The sequence below is a fragment of the Scophthalmus maximus genome, chromosome 17, assembly GCF_022379125.1.
Source record: "Scophthalmus maximus strain ysfricsl-2021 chromosome 17, ASM2237912v1, whole genome shotgun sequence".
NCBI lineage: Eukaryota > Metazoa > Chordata > Actinopteri > Pleuronectiformes > Scophthalmidae > Scophthalmus > Scophthalmus maximus.
The window spans coordinates 16422475-16440994 of record NC_061531.1 but is presented as its reverse complement, the minus strand read 5'-3'; the positions used below and the strand labels follow the sequence as shown (position 1 = coordinate 16440994).

General features: G+C 44.8%; 2 protein-coding genes across 7 annotated transcripts in view; one reads left to right on the top strand and one right to left on the bottom strand.

Annotated features, from left to right (window-relative positions):
- slc1a9 (solute carrier family 1 member 9) overlaps positions 1-18415 on the top strand; it is a 27949-nt gene extending 9534 nt beyond the window's left edge. For 2 of the 5 annotated variants that reach the window (XM_047328013.1, XM_035614924.2), the window contains exons 6-12: positions 759-864; positions 971-1097; positions 2598-2831; positions 3613-3807; positions 5976-6110; positions 6298-6736; positions 7271-9887. In XM_047328013.1, the coding sequence (XP_047183969.1) occupies positions 759-864; positions 971-1097; positions 2598-2831; positions 3613-3807; positions 5976-6110; positions 6298-6736; positions 7271-7459 (1425 nt within the window). In that variant the 3' untranslated portion in view covers positions 7460-9887. Of the gene's footprint in view, positions 1-758; positions 865-970; positions 1098-2597; positions 2832-3612; positions 3808-5975; positions 6111-6297; positions 6737-7270; positions 9888-13251; positions 13277-15509; positions 15552-15631; positions 16271-18162 lie in introns of those variants that run through there. The other 3 variants (XM_047328014.1, XM_047328015.1, XM_047328016.1) reach the window with 3 other exon arrangements.
- kcna7 (potassium voltage-gated channel, shaker-related subfamily, member 7) lies at positions 12979-18110 on the bottom strand. 2 transcript variants are annotated; one of them, XM_035614925.2, is made up of 4 exons: positions 17697-18110; positions 17344-17439; positions 16296-17039; positions 12979-14174 (listed from the first exon to the last, which is right to left on the bottom strand). In XM_035614925.2, the coding sequence occupies exons 3-4, from the start codon at positions 16971-16973 to the stop codon at positions 13248-13250; spliced, it is 1605 nt and encodes a 534-aa protein (XP_035470818.2). In that variant the 5' UTR covers positions 16974-17039; positions 17344-17439; positions 17697-18110; the 3' UTR covers positions 12979-13247. The 2 variants fall into 2 exon arrangements, with proteins under 2 accessions (XP_035470818.2, XP_035470819.2); XM_035614926.2 differs by lacking the exons at positions 17344-17439; positions 17697-18110 and having other exon boundaries at positions 16296-17331.
- Positions 18416-18520: the final 105 nt, after the last annotated feature.

Here is an 18520-nt window from a genome sequence, read left to right as displayed (position 1 = left end):
CATTAACCTTGTCCTTGAATATCCAGTTACAGTTATGGTAACTTGGATAACGTTGGACACGGGATTCGGGAGACGGCTACTGTGTTTATCCAAGCTGATCATTTTTAAAGGATAATACAAGACTCAATCACGAGGCGACAGTTGCCTTCTTCTGTCCAAATCCTGTTTGTTTGTTTTTCCCCCCCTCTTCTCTCTGTCATGCGTGTATGTCTGAATGATTAGAAGAAGTTGTCTGTGTTTTTACTGGGTGAGGGTCAGCCCTTCTGCTCCTGCTAATCTCTTTACATCTGTAACGCCATATCCTTATTTACCACTACTAAGGCATCTGCTGGTGAACAGTGAGCACTGCTGAGCAAGGGCTTATAGACTCCTGCTCTCTCTTCTCTTTTCCCCGTGGTATCCTCTCTTTTTTTTCTCTTTTTTTTATGCCTCTCTCTCTCTGTCTATTCTGCCTGCATCTGTTTTACTGCTTCTATTGTTTGTACCCATCAGGGATTCATTGAAGTCATAAAAGGCCTACTTGCTTTTGCAGCGAGGAATCGTCCTTCCCCTTTTCAACCCTTTCAACCTTCAAGTCTTCCTTTTCTTTCTCTTTGTTGTCTTTATGTGAAACACACATTTTGAGTTTATAGCTTTTGTTTGCTCACACACCACACGAGTTACAAAGTCATGATTTTTCCTTTGAATTGGAATTACGTCAGTTCAGTTTTTCGTCCGAGCCCCTGATCAGTCTGAATGTCGTTCTCTCCTCCCAACAGGTTCAGACAGTGCTGAAGAAGATTCCAGTTGCAGCACCGAACCAAACTGAGCCAATTTTGGTGAACAGAAAGAAACTGGAATATAAATGGGGCATGAACGTCCTAGGTGAGTTGATGATGCTGATTTGATCATGCTTGATTTTAATTTCTTTTTGCATTGAGAACTGCATGTTGGACTTTGTGCTGACGTGCTGCTTTGTGTCTTCCTCAAGGCTTGATTGGCTTCTTCATCACTTTCGGGATCTGCATGGGCAGGATGGGCGAGCGGGGGAAGGTCATGTGTGACTTCTTCAACATCCTCAATGAAATCATCATGGCGATGGTTTCCATGATCATGTGGTCAGTGTCGTATTTTCGTCGCGTTTGTTTGTGTGCGTTCCTCTTGTGTGTTTGCAAGCATGCGCAACGCGTTTCTCTGTCTCTCGTCGGGCCAACGGCTGCGTTGCGTTGACATTCTAGAGATACCACAAAAAGAAGGCGGTGACAGTGATGGATAAGGTGAAGACTGTATGTACATGTTACAAATTGTGGGAACAATAAACAGGGTCAGATGGCAAAGACTGGAAAGGAGAGTAAGGAAGAGGGGGGGAAAGTGTTTTAGTGAAGGACGCGGACAGATGGAAAGAGAGAGAGAGAGGGTTTCCCTGGGACATGCTGGAGTCTGTGGTATGCTGGGGAGGAGCAGGAGCCAGGCCCCGGAACAATGTTGTGTGTTCCCAGGGGGGGGGGGGGGTGGAAGATCTCCAAAATGTAATGGATCCACCAACGGCAAAGGAGCCACTTGGCAGCAGAGCATAAAGCAGATGCGGACAGGAGGGACGTAGAAAGACGCATGTGAGAGGCTTCGCAGGACCCCGGCTAGTCGCACAGAGAGCAAGGGTGTCATGGCGCTCGGAGCGGGAACGGCAAGGGAAGGAAAGGAAATGGGGGGGAACTAGTAGGCGGCTGGAAGAATAACAGCAGGATGCTTGTCTCGGAGCTCTTCTAGGCCATCTATCTACGTGTGCAGCTGGACACCAAAGGAATTGTGTCCTTGTTCGTATCACTCACTCAGTGTAAACAGATTACTCACGGGCCTATGGAGTGAGCCAAACGCAGAGTCCAGTGTATACATGAACACATATCATACGAGGAACACATCCATCAAATCGTATGCGCGGCATGCTCCACCAAACAACTGTCAGTGAATGCCAGCCCTTAGGGATCAGCGTGCAGTTGACCTGGGGAGACTAGGCCGCTGTCATGATGAGACCTGCTCCCGGGTCAGACCAGGAAGAGCTTAAAGGGAAACACTGGCTCTCGATTCATACGTCCCACAGCGGTCCGTGTTCATGAACAACTGCACTCCAGAGCTGGAAACCAGAGATCCAAGAATGTGTCATGTCCTCGTGTATGTCCTGACAGTGAATGTGTTGGCCTGATATTTCACATTAACACAAGTGGAAAACAAATATTTTTTCTTCCTTTTAGGCAAAACATAATCGTAATTTTTAGATCATTCAGCTCTAAGACTGATAAATACAGTCGTATAACAGCCCACACAATGGTAGATTATTTAAATGATATCCATGGCAGAAGATATAAAGAGGAAAGTCATATCTTGGACTTCTTTTTTTCTGGTTTCAAGCACAAAACTTTCTCCACAACTGTGAGTTTGACAAGATAAAGGTTGGATTAATTTTAAATCCATTAGAGCTGCAACCATTAGTCAAATAACGCAACTATTTTGATAACTGAGTAATTGTTTAAGTAATTAAACACAGCATTAAACGATAATGAAGATTAATATGAAATTTCATTTCAGTCATTGAAGCTCTGGTGTTTCTCTGTGTGACTCAGGTACTCTCCTGTCGGCATCGCCTCCCTGATTGCCGGGAAGATTGCGGCCATCGGAGACCTGGAGGTGGTGGCCAGGCAGCTCGGCATGTACATGGTGACCGTCATTGTGGGCCTGGTGATCCATGGTGGCCTGATCCTACCCGCCATATACTTCTGTATCACCAGAAAGAGCCCCATTTCTTTCTACTCTGGAATCTTCCAGGCCTGGATCACTGCGCTGGGCACCGCTAGCAGGTATGACAAGCCTGCAGGAAGTGAGCACGTATGTCCGGGTACAAGTTCTCTGTTTTGGGCATGTGTTAACATGTGTGTGTGTGTGTCACATGTTTCTTTTACAACATCTATTCCTCGAAGCAGCTGCTGTAGTTGCTGTGATTGATCGCCGTGGCCTGCAGCTCGCTTTCAGCTATATGGGTTAAATCTGAAAGGGGCTAAAGGCAAATTCTCTATTTACACAACCGCACTGACAAATCAGAACGGCGAAGCCAAATGTGTGTAACACAAGCTATCATGGACAATTCCATGTCAGACAGATCCTGTGTAGTAAAACGTCTGAGCCTCTGGATTAGTTGTCACCAGCCAAACTGGCCCCGCCGTATCCCGCCCGGCTGGGCTTGGCTCGGCTCGGCCGGCCGGCCGGCCTGGGACTCTGCATTGCCACTGAAACCAACTGTCACTTTGGCACATTACAAAGGCTTTAGTGAATATGGGTAATCCTATCAACGTTTTCTCTAATTATATTATGACCTGAGCTTAGCAGGGCTGGGAATCAAATTCCTTTCAATTCACATGTTGGTGGATTGCAACAGTGGCCTCCACCAGCTGTTAGGCGGAGGCTGTCGGGCGACTCAAATTTCCGCGTTTTTTTTTGGTTTTTTTGTTCATCCTTCACCTCCTCTGTCACCACTGCACTTCAGTCTTTCACCACCTGTCCACCTATTTTATGTCCTTCAGAAATATTGCTCCAGTTCTTTGTAACGCCCTGACCTTTTTTTTCCCGTTCTTCTGTTCTCAGTGCGGGGACATTACCCGTCACCTTCCGATGCCTGGAGGAGAACCTGAAGATTGACAAGCGTGTGACTCGCTTCGTGCTGCCCATAGGTGCCACCATTAACATGGACGGCACCGCACTGTATGAGGCCGTGGCGGCCATCTTCATTGCCCAGATGAATGACATCTCGCTGGACGGCGGACAGATTGTTACTGTCAGGTAAGGCACACGGTGGACGGCCTCTGCTAGAGCTCCTGTTCTGAAACAGTTTCCAGGTCTGACAGCAGCGATTTTAAGTTTGAGTGGTGTTTGGAAACGCCTCCCCTCACACCTTTCTAGTGTAGGAATTGGGGGAAACTGTGCGCAATCATTTCTGAAACGCCCCAAAGCTGAAAATCCGACACCCATTTCATGCAGGGACTGGCCAGGTGCAGATGAGAGATAGTATGTAGGGTTTGAACTGTCTCTCAGGCTTTACCAATGAAATTGGATGCGTTGGTGAGAGTTAAGATCATGCTACTTCACTACCCACACATCATAAAGTTTTACTTGCATTGCCCAAAAAAATGTGCGGGAACTCATTTTCCTCCAAATGTTTGTGTTGCACATTTAAAAAAAAAATGTAAAATCTGAAATCTATTTATAACATGAGATACATTTAAGTGTATTTAATTTAAATATATCTCATTTTATAAATAGATTTCAGATTTTAAAGGTTTGATCATGGGGAATTTCTTGTCTTAGGTCTTCGTGACAAGCTGTTTGTTTTCCATTATTATTGTCAGATGATGATAGTAGGCAATAGGAAGTGACATGACACAATATCATCTTTTTTTTATAGGATGTTGCAAGAATCTAGAAGCAAATAGTTTTAGTAGTTCAAGTAGTTTTGAGAATCTGTTTTCAACATTCAGAGTTTGAGAGTTGAAATTATAGCAAAGGGCTACTACACTGCGTTACTCTGAGTTGCATTAAAACATTTCTCGTGTGAAGCCAAGTAAACAAAATACAATAGACATGTTCAAATGACTTAGATCAACTGGAGTCAGTGTAGGGCAGTCTAAATGAATGCAGTAAGGAAAGTTACGAGATAGTTGTTTCCCATTTCTGAGGTTTCAGCAAAAACATTTGAGTGTGATTGTAACCAGGCCACTTGGATGGGACTCTGCTTGTTGTGGCTGTGGGTTACAAATTATCCCCAGCACTTTGAAGTCCGTCAATTGTTGGTCTTTCATCAATGGCAAAATTATAAAAATCTAATTTAAAAATAAATCTGTACTGTCTATTGTGTCATCTCTGTAGAGGGACTGTGCTAAAATAAGATCCACATGTGGTGTGTTAATGTCCTGAATAGATGTCCCCAGCCGTGGTGGGGTGATGCTGAGATCAAATGAACAAGCATCATGCAGTGAATATCACAGTTTTGAGCGGTGTCCAAACTGGCCTACAGTCACATCTGGGACCGACACGAACTGATGATTCCTCTAATTGCAGACATGTCATGGCAAGCTGCATTTTTCTGAGCATTAAGGATTTAAGTTCAGGAAACTTTTTTATTTTTAAAGAAATTTTGGAGCTACAAAAAACACTTTCCCCCTGTCCACATTTCTTCAACACATACCTCTTTAATACAAGCGTTGCAAATATGATGTGGTACATTTAACACCAGGTCGTTGCCATATGACCTTGTTCTGCAAAATGTGAAGCATACAATAATAAAATAAACCAATCACACATTGTATGAATCAGTTTGACGTTTTCCAGCAGTGTTTTGTATTTTACTGCCCCAACTCACCTTCTGAAATTATCTACATGTATCATCGTGGGTGGAGAACAAAAAATCTACTATAACATGAAAGTAACCCTATAATAAATGTGTGGTAGCTGTGTAGTATCCAGTGCCTTTAAGGGCTCATGCTTACTGAGTTTATTGGGTTTATTGGCGGCCGTTCAGCCGAGTGGGCTTGCTGAATCAGCAGCGAAGGTGAGTTCTCGGATTTAATGCTCAGCCTAGTTAATCAGGGAGTTCCACTATAATGTCTTCTCAGGTTATCGACGACAACATGGGCTGTTAGGGTTAGGGTTAGGGTTAACATACATGTGCTGACAATGATTCTTTGACCGCTGCTATGAAAACCATTTTGCCTCCGCTCACACTCATACGACCCAACTGTTCAACAACAGTGCAAAAAAAAAAAGTTCCACTTTATTGTATCACAAACTTTAATGGCCATGTTTCTCAGTTTGCATTCCAAGTGTATAAAACTGTTTTCTCAGACCCACAGGGTGTCAGCTGTAGTCGTAGTTCAAGTAAAAGTACACAAAACAGTACATGTACCTTGTTGGCTTCAGTGCTTTGAGGATGCTCTCTTGTCTCTCCTTCACAGTATGACTGCCACCCTGGCCAGTGTCGGCGCTGCCAGTATTCCCAGTGCTGGACTGGTGACTATGTTGCTGATCCTGACGGCAGTCGGCCTTCCCACCCAGGACATCAGTCTGCTCATCGCTGTCGACTGGCTGCTGTGAGTCAGGTGTCTGATAGGCAGTGACGCGTGTAGAGAATGATGGTGTCAGCATCTGCTCAAGAGCTTATTTTAAGCCTAAAAAGTAACATTTGTGAGAGGGTTTTTAAAACATGTTAGCGTTTTTCCATCTCCTGGTGGTTTTCATCCTTTCACTCGCTGACTCTGATACTTTTTGTCCGCTCAGTGACAGAATGCGTACCTCCATCAACGTGGTGGGGGACTCATTCGGCGCGGGCATCGTGGACCACTTGTCCAAGGCAGAGCTCGCCGAAATTGACGCGGCAGAAATGCAAATGCTCATGCCAGAGGAGGTGCTCGATTTCATCCCGCCGCCGCCGATCTTCACGGAGATGGACCTGGTCGACCCTCTCCGACCGCCCGAGCTGCCGCCTCGCTCCCCGCGCCCGCCCAAACAAAACCACCACGGCCACGGCCTCTCCCAGTCCCACTCCAACACCTACTCGCCGTCTCGCTCTGTCCGGTCTCCATCCCCTCGCTCCGTCCGTTCTCCCTCTCCGCGCTCCGTTTGCTCCCATTCTCCCCGGCCTATCCGTACCCATTCACCACGCCTCCTCCACAGGACGGAGCCGGGCTACTGCGCTCTGCCCAGCTATGATAACCAGGTATCTATCTATCTATTTATCTCTTTTTCTTTTTGTACAGTTATGCTTGAAACTGCATGTTCCCTTGTAACTTTTTAAATTAGCTTTTAAGAGATTTTGAGATTGGTCATATTGGCACTTTATCTGTTAAGTAATGAGAACATACAGTGGACACCTGAATCATTTGCATACCATTTTGTTATTTGCCATTTATTTATAAAAGTTGCTGTATTGTATCAGTTTGCTTTTAATATTATTAGCAGTGGACTCAACTTGCATTTTAAGGCTTTTATTTCTTAGCATCTCGTGCTATTGCATGGTATGATAGGGAATAGCATGCGTCACCATAGTCCATCATCTACCAGGGCTACATTAATGATTTAAATCTCTCTATTCCTGTACATTTTCAAATTAAATGACCATGTCTTTAAACCCTGCTGTTCTCCTCTTACATTTAGCATGTGTTGCCTCTGTAGAAGTGCAGTGTATTAGTCAGTCAGCGCACAGCCCACACGATTCCTACCTGGTCTCATTTGTGTCCCTTTGCCGTCTCAGATTCCCACTCTGCCCCGCTGCTACAGAGAGAGAGACCGGGAACGGGAGAGACTGAGGAGAGAGAGTGAAACCGAGGAGGAGGAGGAGAGGGAGAGGGAGAGGGTTCTGAGTGAAGTGAGCGACGGCGAGGAGAGCGATGACACCGCTTATGACCGGAGGCACGTCATCCCACCGGGCGACCTGCCGTGATTGGATTTTACCACCAAAAAAGCTTCCCCATCGATTTTGTTTTCCATTTTACGACAGCTTTTTTCCCCCCTTTAGTGCGCGACTCTGCTTTCTAGCAGGAGCCCGGTGGAGGTCCACAGTGGATCTCTGGCTGGTTTACATTGTGACTTCTTATCTCTTATCTATTTTGAGTTCTCTGACCTGAATTGATAGACTGGACTAATCAATACGTTTATTCTGCAATGACAACACACTCTCTCTCTCTCTCTGGTTTGATGCAACAGAGAGCCTAAAGGTGCTATATGTATGTTACAGAAATATGTTGCTTTTAAAAGACAAGAGGTTAGAAGATGAGAGCTACTTCTTTATCCTCTCATGTTGGACTGAGGGCAGACTCGACGCCACAGTGACTCACCATCGCAAATTGATATTACGAGAAGGGGTGGGCGGGGCCAGCTTGTTAGCATGCTAAATTCAGTAGAAGAAAAGAAAGGATACATAAAGAAGCAAAACAAGAGTTGAACATTGGCATTGCGCTCCGTAGATTGATGTTGAAAGTTTTGTGAAAAGTAATTTATGCTAATGTTGCCTGGCAAAAAACTTACATATAGCACCTTTAAAATTTGACAATTGTTTCCCCAGTTTACTCATATCATTCCCTTAATAACTTCATTTCTGCATTGATTTATCACTATGAAAAGTTTCCCGTATGCCTGAACTTCTTTAAAATTTCCCTGGTGCCAGGGAATTGTGAGTTTGCTCTTGCTGAGAAAAGTATGTTGGTGTTTTTTACCAGCTTTTTAAAAGCACAACCACAATTTATTAGTTTGCTCAACTCCTTCTCCTCTATTTTTAGCGTCTTGGCAAGAAAGGGAAAATTGTTGTACTTAAACGGAATTAGTTCAACATTTTGAGAAACATGCTTATTTGCCTTGGTTGCAAGGGAATTATGCCTGGATTTTATGGCATATTTAGGAGACTGATACCAGACTGATTTCAGACATGAATGCCAGAAAAAATGTGCAGAATTGCGAGTTTGCCATTTCACAAATGACCAACGGAGTAGGAGATTTGTGGGAAAATCTCCGGAGCGTTCTTTAGCGTCTGGTTAAAGCATGATGCAGGAGGCAGGACATGAAATTCTGCTGCGCAAAGCAAAGTTTGTTTGTTTAGTCATCAACACTCGCCCACTCGCTCCCTGGGAATTCTCCGGAAATTGTCCTGCTGTATTCTCATAAAGGCTCACTCGGACAGTCTTCGGACATTTTACCAGGGGACTGGCTGGAAATTGTCCGGACTTCAGTGGATGTCTGAAAGCAGCCTATGTGTGCAATTTAGTGCGGCTTGATTATATATCATATCATATCATATATTTATGTTGTATAAACATTGTATGCTGGACTATTTCTCAGTTGTGAGCAGGAACTTCCTGAAGCATCCACTGCTTGCCTGGGAACTTTTTGTAGCAACCAATGATATCATATTTAAAGATCGATGACATGACAGCTTACAAAAGTGAAGCCAAATAATCTTGATCGCCCCCTGGTGGCTGGCTGCAGTGCATGTCACGAACCCTGTCTTCTCCACGTTAGCGGATGGGACAAATACATTTCCAGGATATTTTGGCTGCACTTTTGCACAGTTGGGAAACCATGGAGACGCGTCATCCATCTTTATATTTACTGTCTATAGTCCCAGCCACAAAGGTGTCTAGCTCATAAATGTGTAGAAAAAAACCTCATTACATTATTTTGTGTCAATTAGTGAGAGTTTAGAGTTGCTGGTAGGTGGATTTTGTCGCTCTTAGATAACACCAGGCTAACTGTTTTCCCCCTGTCTCTAGTCTTTATGCCAAGCAAAGCTGAGTTGCTGGTTGTAGTGTCTTATTAACATACAGACACGAGTGGTGTCACTGCAACACAATAGGCAAGAAAGACAGCAACTATATTTCCCAAAATCTCAAATCTTCCTTGAAATCACCTCAACAACACAACAGTTTCATGTAAATGATAGAAACACACAACCAGCAGACATTATTTTTATATTTTTCCACCTTCTTGCATCTACACTTTCATCCTTGGTGCTCTTCTTGCACATCACCTCATGTTCCCCGACCTCGGTCAGCGTTGATGTTAATATTGTTTATATAATTTATGGTTTGTATTTTCTTGTTGTGGTCTGGTGTCTGAAATGGTGAGTAATAGGCAAGATGCTGTTTTGATTTTGATGTATCTTTAAATTGACTTGTAGTTTTTTCTCTAATTTATCATTTTTGAGTTCCTAAATGCTGTAAAATAACTTCATCTGTCTCCTCTGTCCCACTTAATTGCCTTTCATTTTAAACTAACGTTCATTAAACTGCCTCCCTACTTCCTCAAGTCTTAACTCAGACGAAAAGGTCTGGGTTATGTGTATATTCTACGCAATAAAATCTTAAAGATTTATTTAAGATAACTCTTCTGTGTTTTCTCTGCTGTTTAAGTAACTTGTACAATCTGCGGAGGGATTAGCGTTGAAAAAGGGGACATGCGTCAGTAACTGAAGACAAAGAAAAAAAGAATATTACTGGATGGAAAAGTTGCAACTGACACACAAACAAAAATGCACACATTACACAATAGGCTGCGCATGCACATTGATGAGACAAAGACACACGGAGATACCAACACACTTAATCCTCTCAAAGAGTAGCTAGAGATGGGCGAGGCGGCAGAGGGTGAATGACGGGAGAGGAATCGGAGGGCAGCAGATGGTCAGAAAGACGTCAATCCTTTTCATTCTTCCCAGACAGCATAAGGGCACTGTGGGTTATTGCAAGCAGGACTGACGTTAGCTGAGGGTCCCTGCACGTCACAGAGGAGAGAGCCTAGTGCATTGGAGGGAATAGGTGAAATATGGCGGGTCACTGCTCAGCGGAAATGTGAAAGTAGGACATTGTGTTGAGGTTTGTTAGGAAATAGGGGGAAATGTCCAATGTGTGCTGATTTGACTGGACGTTGTGGTCGATGGTAATGCAACACTAATCTGTCCTGTAGCATGAGAGGGAGAGCGAGCTGTCCCTCGAACACATGACATGGGGATATCACACCATCTGAGGCGACGGGGGGGGCAGGAATCTAATCACTGTAGCCACAGTGTGTGTGTGTGTGTACACAGGGTGGGGGGGCTTGTAATGAGGAGTCTCATCTGCTCGGAAACCCTGTCCATTTTCTTTACTTATGCTGAACTCAAACGTATTCTGGAGTTTATTTTGCTGCTATTATTAATGTAGATTTGGGGCCAAACTGTTACTAATTCATTACAATAACCCAGTTGAAATGTAACTAAACTCACCGTGAATTAATTTACTTCGCCTCAGCCTAAATAAGTTAAACAGATGAAACAGATTTTTTTAAATGTCTCCGATGTCTAATTATTATTTTATTATCATCAAATTATCATCTTTTTTATCATCTATCTTTTTTACATGTGGTATTGGCCAGCTTGTTATAATAATTTAGTAATAATTCTGTTAACTGATGTGGTCATGTATAAGCCATTCACACAAATTGCTGATTAATACTGGTATTTTTTTCTCTCTTTTTTTTAAGAGCTTGGAATGAAAATAGCAATAACACAAGTCGAATGGATCACAAGGAATGAATTACCATGATCGTTTCAAGGCGCGGTGTTTGGATACTCCGGAGTCTTTCATTTCAAATTCCTGTAAATCAAACCCACTGGCAGCAGGAGTAAGACAAATGTCCTGGTTTGTGCTGTGGTGCAGTTTTCAAACACAGTCTGACATCTAGAGGCAGGATCACACATCACATGAAGCAGAGTGGAATAGACACTCGGCTCATCTGTACTCGCTCATGCCATGTGAGTGGTTAAAGCTTGTCTGATTGTAAAACCCAAAAGGAACTCGGACGTACAGTATTCAGTGTGCAACACCTTCTAAAAATACGTATACATGCCTGTATATCATCTGTGGAGATGGGAGAACCTGACGGTTCACCTTTCAGCACAAAAGTGACCCAAAGCACGCACCCAAGACAAGGCAGAAGCGGCTTCAGGACAAGTCTTTGACTGTCATTATCGGCCCAGCCAAAGCCCAGACTTTAAACCCTGTGATCAACTGATGGAGCTTGAGAGGATTTGTCAGGAAGAATGGGATAAACTCCCTAAATCCAGGTGTGAAAATCTCGTAGAGACTTGCCCAACAAAGCTCTAATTGCCACCAAAGAGGCTTTAACAAAGTACTAAATTAAGGGTCTGAATACTTCTGTGAATGAAAGATTGCAGAGGTTGTCTGATTACTTTCTGAAGCTGCGAGTATCAACGTATCGACTGTCACCTGAGTGGATGTGTGGGCGGATGAATTGTATGTTTGCTTGACAACAAATCCCCCCCAACAAACTCAAACACAGTACCCCACGTGCACAACTTTAAATCACTACCAAAATAAAATGGAGGAGGTCCGAGTGGGGGAGGAGGAAGCTATGTCGGCACACAGCTTTGGTACTTCTTTGCATAGTATTGGAATAACAGCGAGAGCGCAGGAGTGTACATGTGCATGAACGGTCAGCTGGTAGCCAAGCAGCCGATGAATGAGCCGCTGACTATAAAACATTTAACTAAACATATACATATTTTAGGTGTTACTTTGACTACATGTTATTCAGGATCAGGTTTGCAGCAAACGAGGTCCAGACGTTGCTTTCTCCAGCAACTTTTTCCATCTCCTCCTGGGGGAGGCATCACCAGGCCAGATGAGAAATATATTCTCTCCAGCATTTCTTGGGTCTAACCCGGGGGCCTCCTACCAATAGGGCGGTTCCCCTGTAAAAAATAAAAAACTCCAATGGCCCCCAGGAGACATCTTCGTCGGATGCCTGAACCAACTCATTTGACTCCTTTCGATGCAAAAATAAGCAACGACTTTACTTCAATCTCCCTCCGTATGTCTGGTCTCCTTACTCTGTCTGTAAGGCTCAGGATGGTTGGAATGAAACTGAAAACGTTGCCTTCCAGTTCCGCTCCACCCCTCAGTTGCTCGCTCACACTACAGCGACTGTCAGAAGTTGTAGTTTAAGGCGGCGATTACTTGAGCCCCAGACCATCAGTTTCGACTTCACCACAGGGACAGAAATGTCACTTGGGGGCCCTACAGCTATACTGACTTGAGATCAGCTTTTCTCCGTACCTGGCAGTATCCGTTACACTGTGTGGAACATACAAGCTGACTGTGGACCCACTAACATGAACTCATGTCTGCACCACGGCCAAAGGATGATCTCTTTGTTGTCCTCGTGAGCGCAAGATTACATTCTGCCGTGATCTACGACATGTACAGTGCATCAACACCTGACACTCACTGTATGTTTAGCTACTGTATGAGCACAGGGACAGCTTAAAGCGTGTGAAGAGTGCACAAACAGATGAATATTTACTTATGGGAGTTCCAGCATAAGTATACTCTTAAGAAAGTATTTCAAAACTATGTTTTTGTGCAGCTGAATGAACAAAAAGCAGCAGTAAGCTTTGTCCAAAGACTTGCAGGATTTTCAAAGATTTGTTTTTTATTAATTTTTAGAAAAACAGATGCTAACTGTATATCTGTGTATCAAATATAATCATGCAAAAAGTCTCAAATATGAAAACCAATATTACATCAGAGGCACAAACGGGGGCTTGTTTCAGTCCAAGTCCTTTTCCTTCTGTTTCACTCTGACTTCCATTTCAACAGTACCCATTCATCTTGGGTCCTTTTATTGACAAGGCACTGTTCGACTGTTAGTCTGACAACTTTCTGTCTGTCTGCTCTCCGTCAGACCTGAGTGACCAGAGGTTCTTTGAGGTAGAAGTTTAATCCTCTCTGATCGCCGGTCCCCTGTCCAGCACAAAGTCCTACCAGAAGAGTCCCGTTGAGGGGAGGGCAGATGCCCCTGCTGTCCTGCCCATACATGGGTGCGTAATCTCCCATGCCTTCAGGCCCCTCGTCCAATCCGTCCTCATCTCCCTCCTCGCCATTTTCGTCCCATACCAATGTGGAGACGTGTTGGTACTGCGACGTGTCCTCACACTCCATCTCTCGGTGGTAGAAGTAGCTGAAGTTGGACACGATGACGGGCACCGGCAAGGAGATGGTGAGCACACCGGCGATGGCGCACATGGAGCCCACAAGCTTTCCCCCTACTGTCTCTGGGAACATGTCCCCATAGCCAACCGTCGTCATGGACACCACAGCCCACCAGAAAGCCTCAGGGATGCTGGTGAAGGCCGTGTCAGGCCTGTCCACCTCAGCGAAGTAGACAGCACTAGAAAAGATTATGACGCCGATGAAGAGGAAGAAGATGAGCAGGGCAAGCTCCCTGAGGCTGGCCTTCAGTGTCTGGCCAAGGATCTGGAGGCCCTTCGAGTGGCGAGAGAGCTTGAAGATCCTGAAGACCCTCACCAACCTGATGACCCTGATGAGGGCCAGAGACACGGAGGGCTGGGCGCCTTTGTCCCGGGCCATCTCTGTGCCGAGTGTAACGAAATAGGGAATGATGGCGAAGAAGTCTATGGTGTTCATGACGTCTTTGAAGAAGTGCATCTTGCTCGGAGCGCAGATGAAGCGCACAAAGAGTTCAAACGAGAACCAGCAGATGCAAATCGTCTCTACGATGAAGAAGGGGTCCTGGAAGGGATTGAAGACAGGTGGGACCAAGATGGTTTCGTTCACTATGGTGGGGTGAGGTATGGTAGTGAATTGCTGTAAAACAAAGGATAAAGGATAAGTGGTTACAGACACATTATATTCTATCATCTGTTATTCATAAAACATGGAGATATGAGAATACAAGGGGGAAAGGTAGGGCGATAGCAAAAAGCTCCATGGAGACGAGAGTAAACAGAGAGAAAACAAGGATGGAGTAAACAGGAGGGGGCAGAGGGGAAGTGAGAAGACGCATTATTATGAGAGTTTGTCCTCAGCACATTTGGAGTATGACATCCGTCATCAGAATCTGATCGAGCCTGTGAGACCTGTGATACTGTGCTAACTTTTCTGTCCTCTCCATTTTCACTAGCCCGGCTTTATATTTCCCCCTACAGACTTTTATATTTAAACACACAAACATTTTGCTCATGTGACCCCTGGGTTCGTTACACCCAGACACCAGAATGACTGAGGTAACTGACACTTTATTTACTCCCGCTGCCCAATTTTTTTTCTGGGAACTATGGGTGCGCATTTGAAATGACTTTTGACATATTAGATAGAGTGAGGTTGATGGCCTTGCCGCACACGTTGTCATATATTGAGAATTTATATGTTTTTATGTTTATGTTTGTTTTTTGGTTTCTCCATGTCCAGCAGCCTCATGTCTGTTTCTTTGTACACAGCAACACTGCTGCTTACAAACCATCAGCTGATTGCTGCTGCTGATGCAAAATCACTCTGTGTTTGCCCTGACGTTAAAGCATAGCTAGATATTTTGGCAATAGTTTTTTGACACTGGAATTGTTTCAATTGTTCATACTGGCTGTGAGGAGATATGTTCCTTAAGCCATTTTTAACTTTGTGATAATGCATCGTAAAGTTTCGCCAAAGTTTATATAAGGCTGAGACACAATCAAAACCAATGGGTATCCTCCAAAGAAGTAGTTTCATTTGTATGTAATTCCCTGATTAGGTTTCCTTGCTGAACCTGTGCAGGAGGGACAGTAACAAATGGAACATTTCTAACTCTGACTGTTGTCTCTGTATTTTACATATGGATGCAAATGTATTTGCATGCTCCACCATCTGTTTAGTGAGTGATAGTACGGGAACAACTTTGCGTGTGTAGGTTTGGGTGTCTGAACATGTGAGCATATCTATGTATCAGGAGTAATGGAGCAGGGTGTCAGTGGTGCTGATGGGGAAGGTGAATCCGGGGCGAACCTCCAGAATCAAGTCTCCGGGCGACCAGAGAGAGCGCTGGGGGCTAATTTAACTTTGTGGCGGTCATCAGAATCGTTTCCATGCTGCCTTCAGCGTGAAGCCGATGAGTCACTGCGTTTATTAATACATTAACACATTTGTGTATGTGTTTTGTGCTCCCAGAGTTGTCCTTCCACTATATATAGACCTTCGGATCTCCAAAAGGTAATGTGAGACAAGCTCATCTCTTTTCCTTGCCTTCTTTTCTGTCTACCTTTAACTCCGTATTCTCACTCTCTTCCTAGTACTTTCAAAGTATCCACTGCATCTAAATGCACTTGTTGGCTCTGGCAGTCGTCCCAGAGTGGCCGACGGGGCACAGTGTCTCCTCAGAGGTATCCTTTCCCTTACACTGAGCCTCCTTCCAAGCTTTTCTGTCTGCCTCTCCCCGTCTCCGTCATTCCTTCCCCTCAATCTGAGTAGGATCAGATTTAACGAGAAGGCCAAAATAATGTCAGGGAAACCTCGCTCTCGCCTTCCCCGCTCCATCTGCTGCCTTTACTTCTTTCTCATCCCATGATCTTGGTTCTGAACTTTGACCCTTATTTGTTTCTACTCAGCCTTCTGTTTTAGTTTTCTAAAGACATTTCTCTCTCAGTGTTGAATTGGGAGACATACATTTTCACCCTAGGCTGTAAGAACTGGTTTATCTTTGGCAAGGTGAGACCCGTCAGCACCTGTTGTCCGTCTGTCTTCACCTCCTCATTTCCTCACAGGGTTAACCACTGTACCCAATGCACCCTGTCACTTGCCTCCTTTACTCATATGTGTGTCTGACTCCTTGACATTAATTTTCTCTCCGACATAAAGACCATCTGCAGCCTTGTGATTCCTCTCTGTTTCTCCCTGTCGCTCACAAGTGTCTGTTGCATGTTGTGTCAGCACCATGTAACCCCTCCTCCTCCTCACCTCCCTCTGTTCCTTCTCATTCCTGAACTCAGGCAGAGTCTCCAGGCAGAAGATGAGGATGGAGATCACAATCACCATGACGCTTATGATGGCGATGATGCGAGCTCCACCGGAGGACTCCGGGTACTCAAACAGCATCCAGAGGCGCCGCTGCAGCTCGTTGGTGGGTAAGGGCCTCTCCTCCTCCTTGGGGAAGCCCTCGTCCCCCTTGAAGCGGTCGATGGTCTCCTCGCCGAGCTCGTAGAAGCGCAGTTCCTCCAGGAACATGTCCAGCGGGACGTTGGCGGGCCTCCGCAGCCTGCCGCCCGACTGGTAGAAGTACAGGATGGCGTCGAAGCAGACACGGCTCCTGTCCAGGAAGAGTTCGTTCCTCATGGGGTCGAAGTAACGAAGTCGGCGCTGGGGGTCACCCAGCAGGGAGTCGGGGAACTGGGCGAGAGTGCGGAGCTGGGTCTCGTAACGCATCCCTGACACATTGATGGCCAAGCGCTCCGTCAGAGCCCAGCCGCTCCTCCACTTACTGCGGCGGTTCTCCCTCTGGGCCTCCCTGCTCGGCTGCCTCTCGCTGCTCTCCTTCTCCTGCTTGTTGTGCTTGTCTTTGCTCTGCTTGTGTTCATCACTGACCTCATTCTCTCCTCCACCTCCCTCTGTGCCTCCTCCGCCGTCTGGATTATCCATCCAGTCAGTCTTTGGATATTTTTCTCTATCTTGTATATCTTGTCTTACTTTCTTTGCCCCTTTGCTCTGAGGAAAATAAAACAAGGTTAACCTGGCATTCAGGAAAAAACACTGTTAACAAAGTATTATTATACTATTAAAAACACTGTTTGTGCCTAAAAAAATCTAATATTTGATTAAGATTGTCCATTAAAATGTCATCAATTATCTATTTGTTGTTTAAAACACCCACAAAAGAGTTATTTATTGTAGCTTCTCGATTATATATCATTATTATTCAAGCATATTTATATGATAAATATACACTCAGTTGCCAGAAGTTGCAGAAAAGTATTGCGGTATAAAACGACAGTCCTACAATTAAACCTACCTCTATGATGGTTGAAATGTCCTATTCATTTATGAGGATATACGATAAATAATCTCAGTGTAACTCAGCGCGACAGCATCACAAGCTTCATCCTCTCTGAAATGATCAAACAGTTGAATCAGCACCTCTCTAAAACAGTTTCAACACAAGCTGAGCATTATCCATTGCACAATAGAAAAGACATGTTCTTAAATTATTTAGATGACATGCTTTATATTGAAATTATTATAATGAAGTGGAATAAGTATGAAAACTGGAGAAAACTTCTTCAACATTTCTCCAACACATTATTCAGATCCTTGTTATTCTGTGTCAAAAGCGCCGTACGTGCAGTCAGCTTCACGCTCGTTCACCTGTTTGTCACCATTTCCAGTGCACAGAGTGGAAATCGCCCTCAGCGCGGTGTGTCCTCCTCTCACCCGTCTGCCTGCCAGAGCTGCTGATCCCAGCTAATCGCACCTCCAGAGAGTGACCATGGCACTCCGGCTCTACCTCCACCTCGGGGTGTCTCTCGGCCTGACGCTTCCCTCTCTCTGTGACAGTTTGTCATCAGTCCCCTCATCATCATGTCCAGACAACCCCTCCTCCTCCTCGGCTTCGTCCTCGTCCACATTGTCCCACCTTCGTGTATCATGTTTGGGAGGGGAGAGGAGCATAGGGAAGGAGGCAGTGGGAGCAAGCGTGGCTCCTCCGGTAGCTTCTATGGTGTTAATCTGCAGCCGGGTTGAAGTTAAGATAGTTACGCTTGTTTGTAGGTCACTCACTTTCATCACTTGATCCCTTGTGCTCTCTCTTTCTCTCTCACTCTCACTCTCCCAGGGAATGCTGTCGGGCCGAAATTCAATCTTCGACCCTCGCCGCTCTCCGAGTGCCCCCAACAACCCTTCCTGTCTCAAAATGTCAGCCTCCTAACCCCCTCGTTCTCTCTTAAACATACTGTACATATTTTGCACGCATGTGTGCACATGACTGGTGGTTTGTGCAGAATTAAAACCATTCAATTGTATTCGTATAGCACCAAATCACAACATTCATTATATCAAGGCACTTTTGGGTAATATCTTCATGGTTGAATGCACTCATGTAAGTTGCTTTACTAAATTAATGTAATGTAATGTAGGTTGAAAGAAGCAGAGAGAAGAGAGAGAGAGACCAGGAACAGTTTTAAGCCGACAAA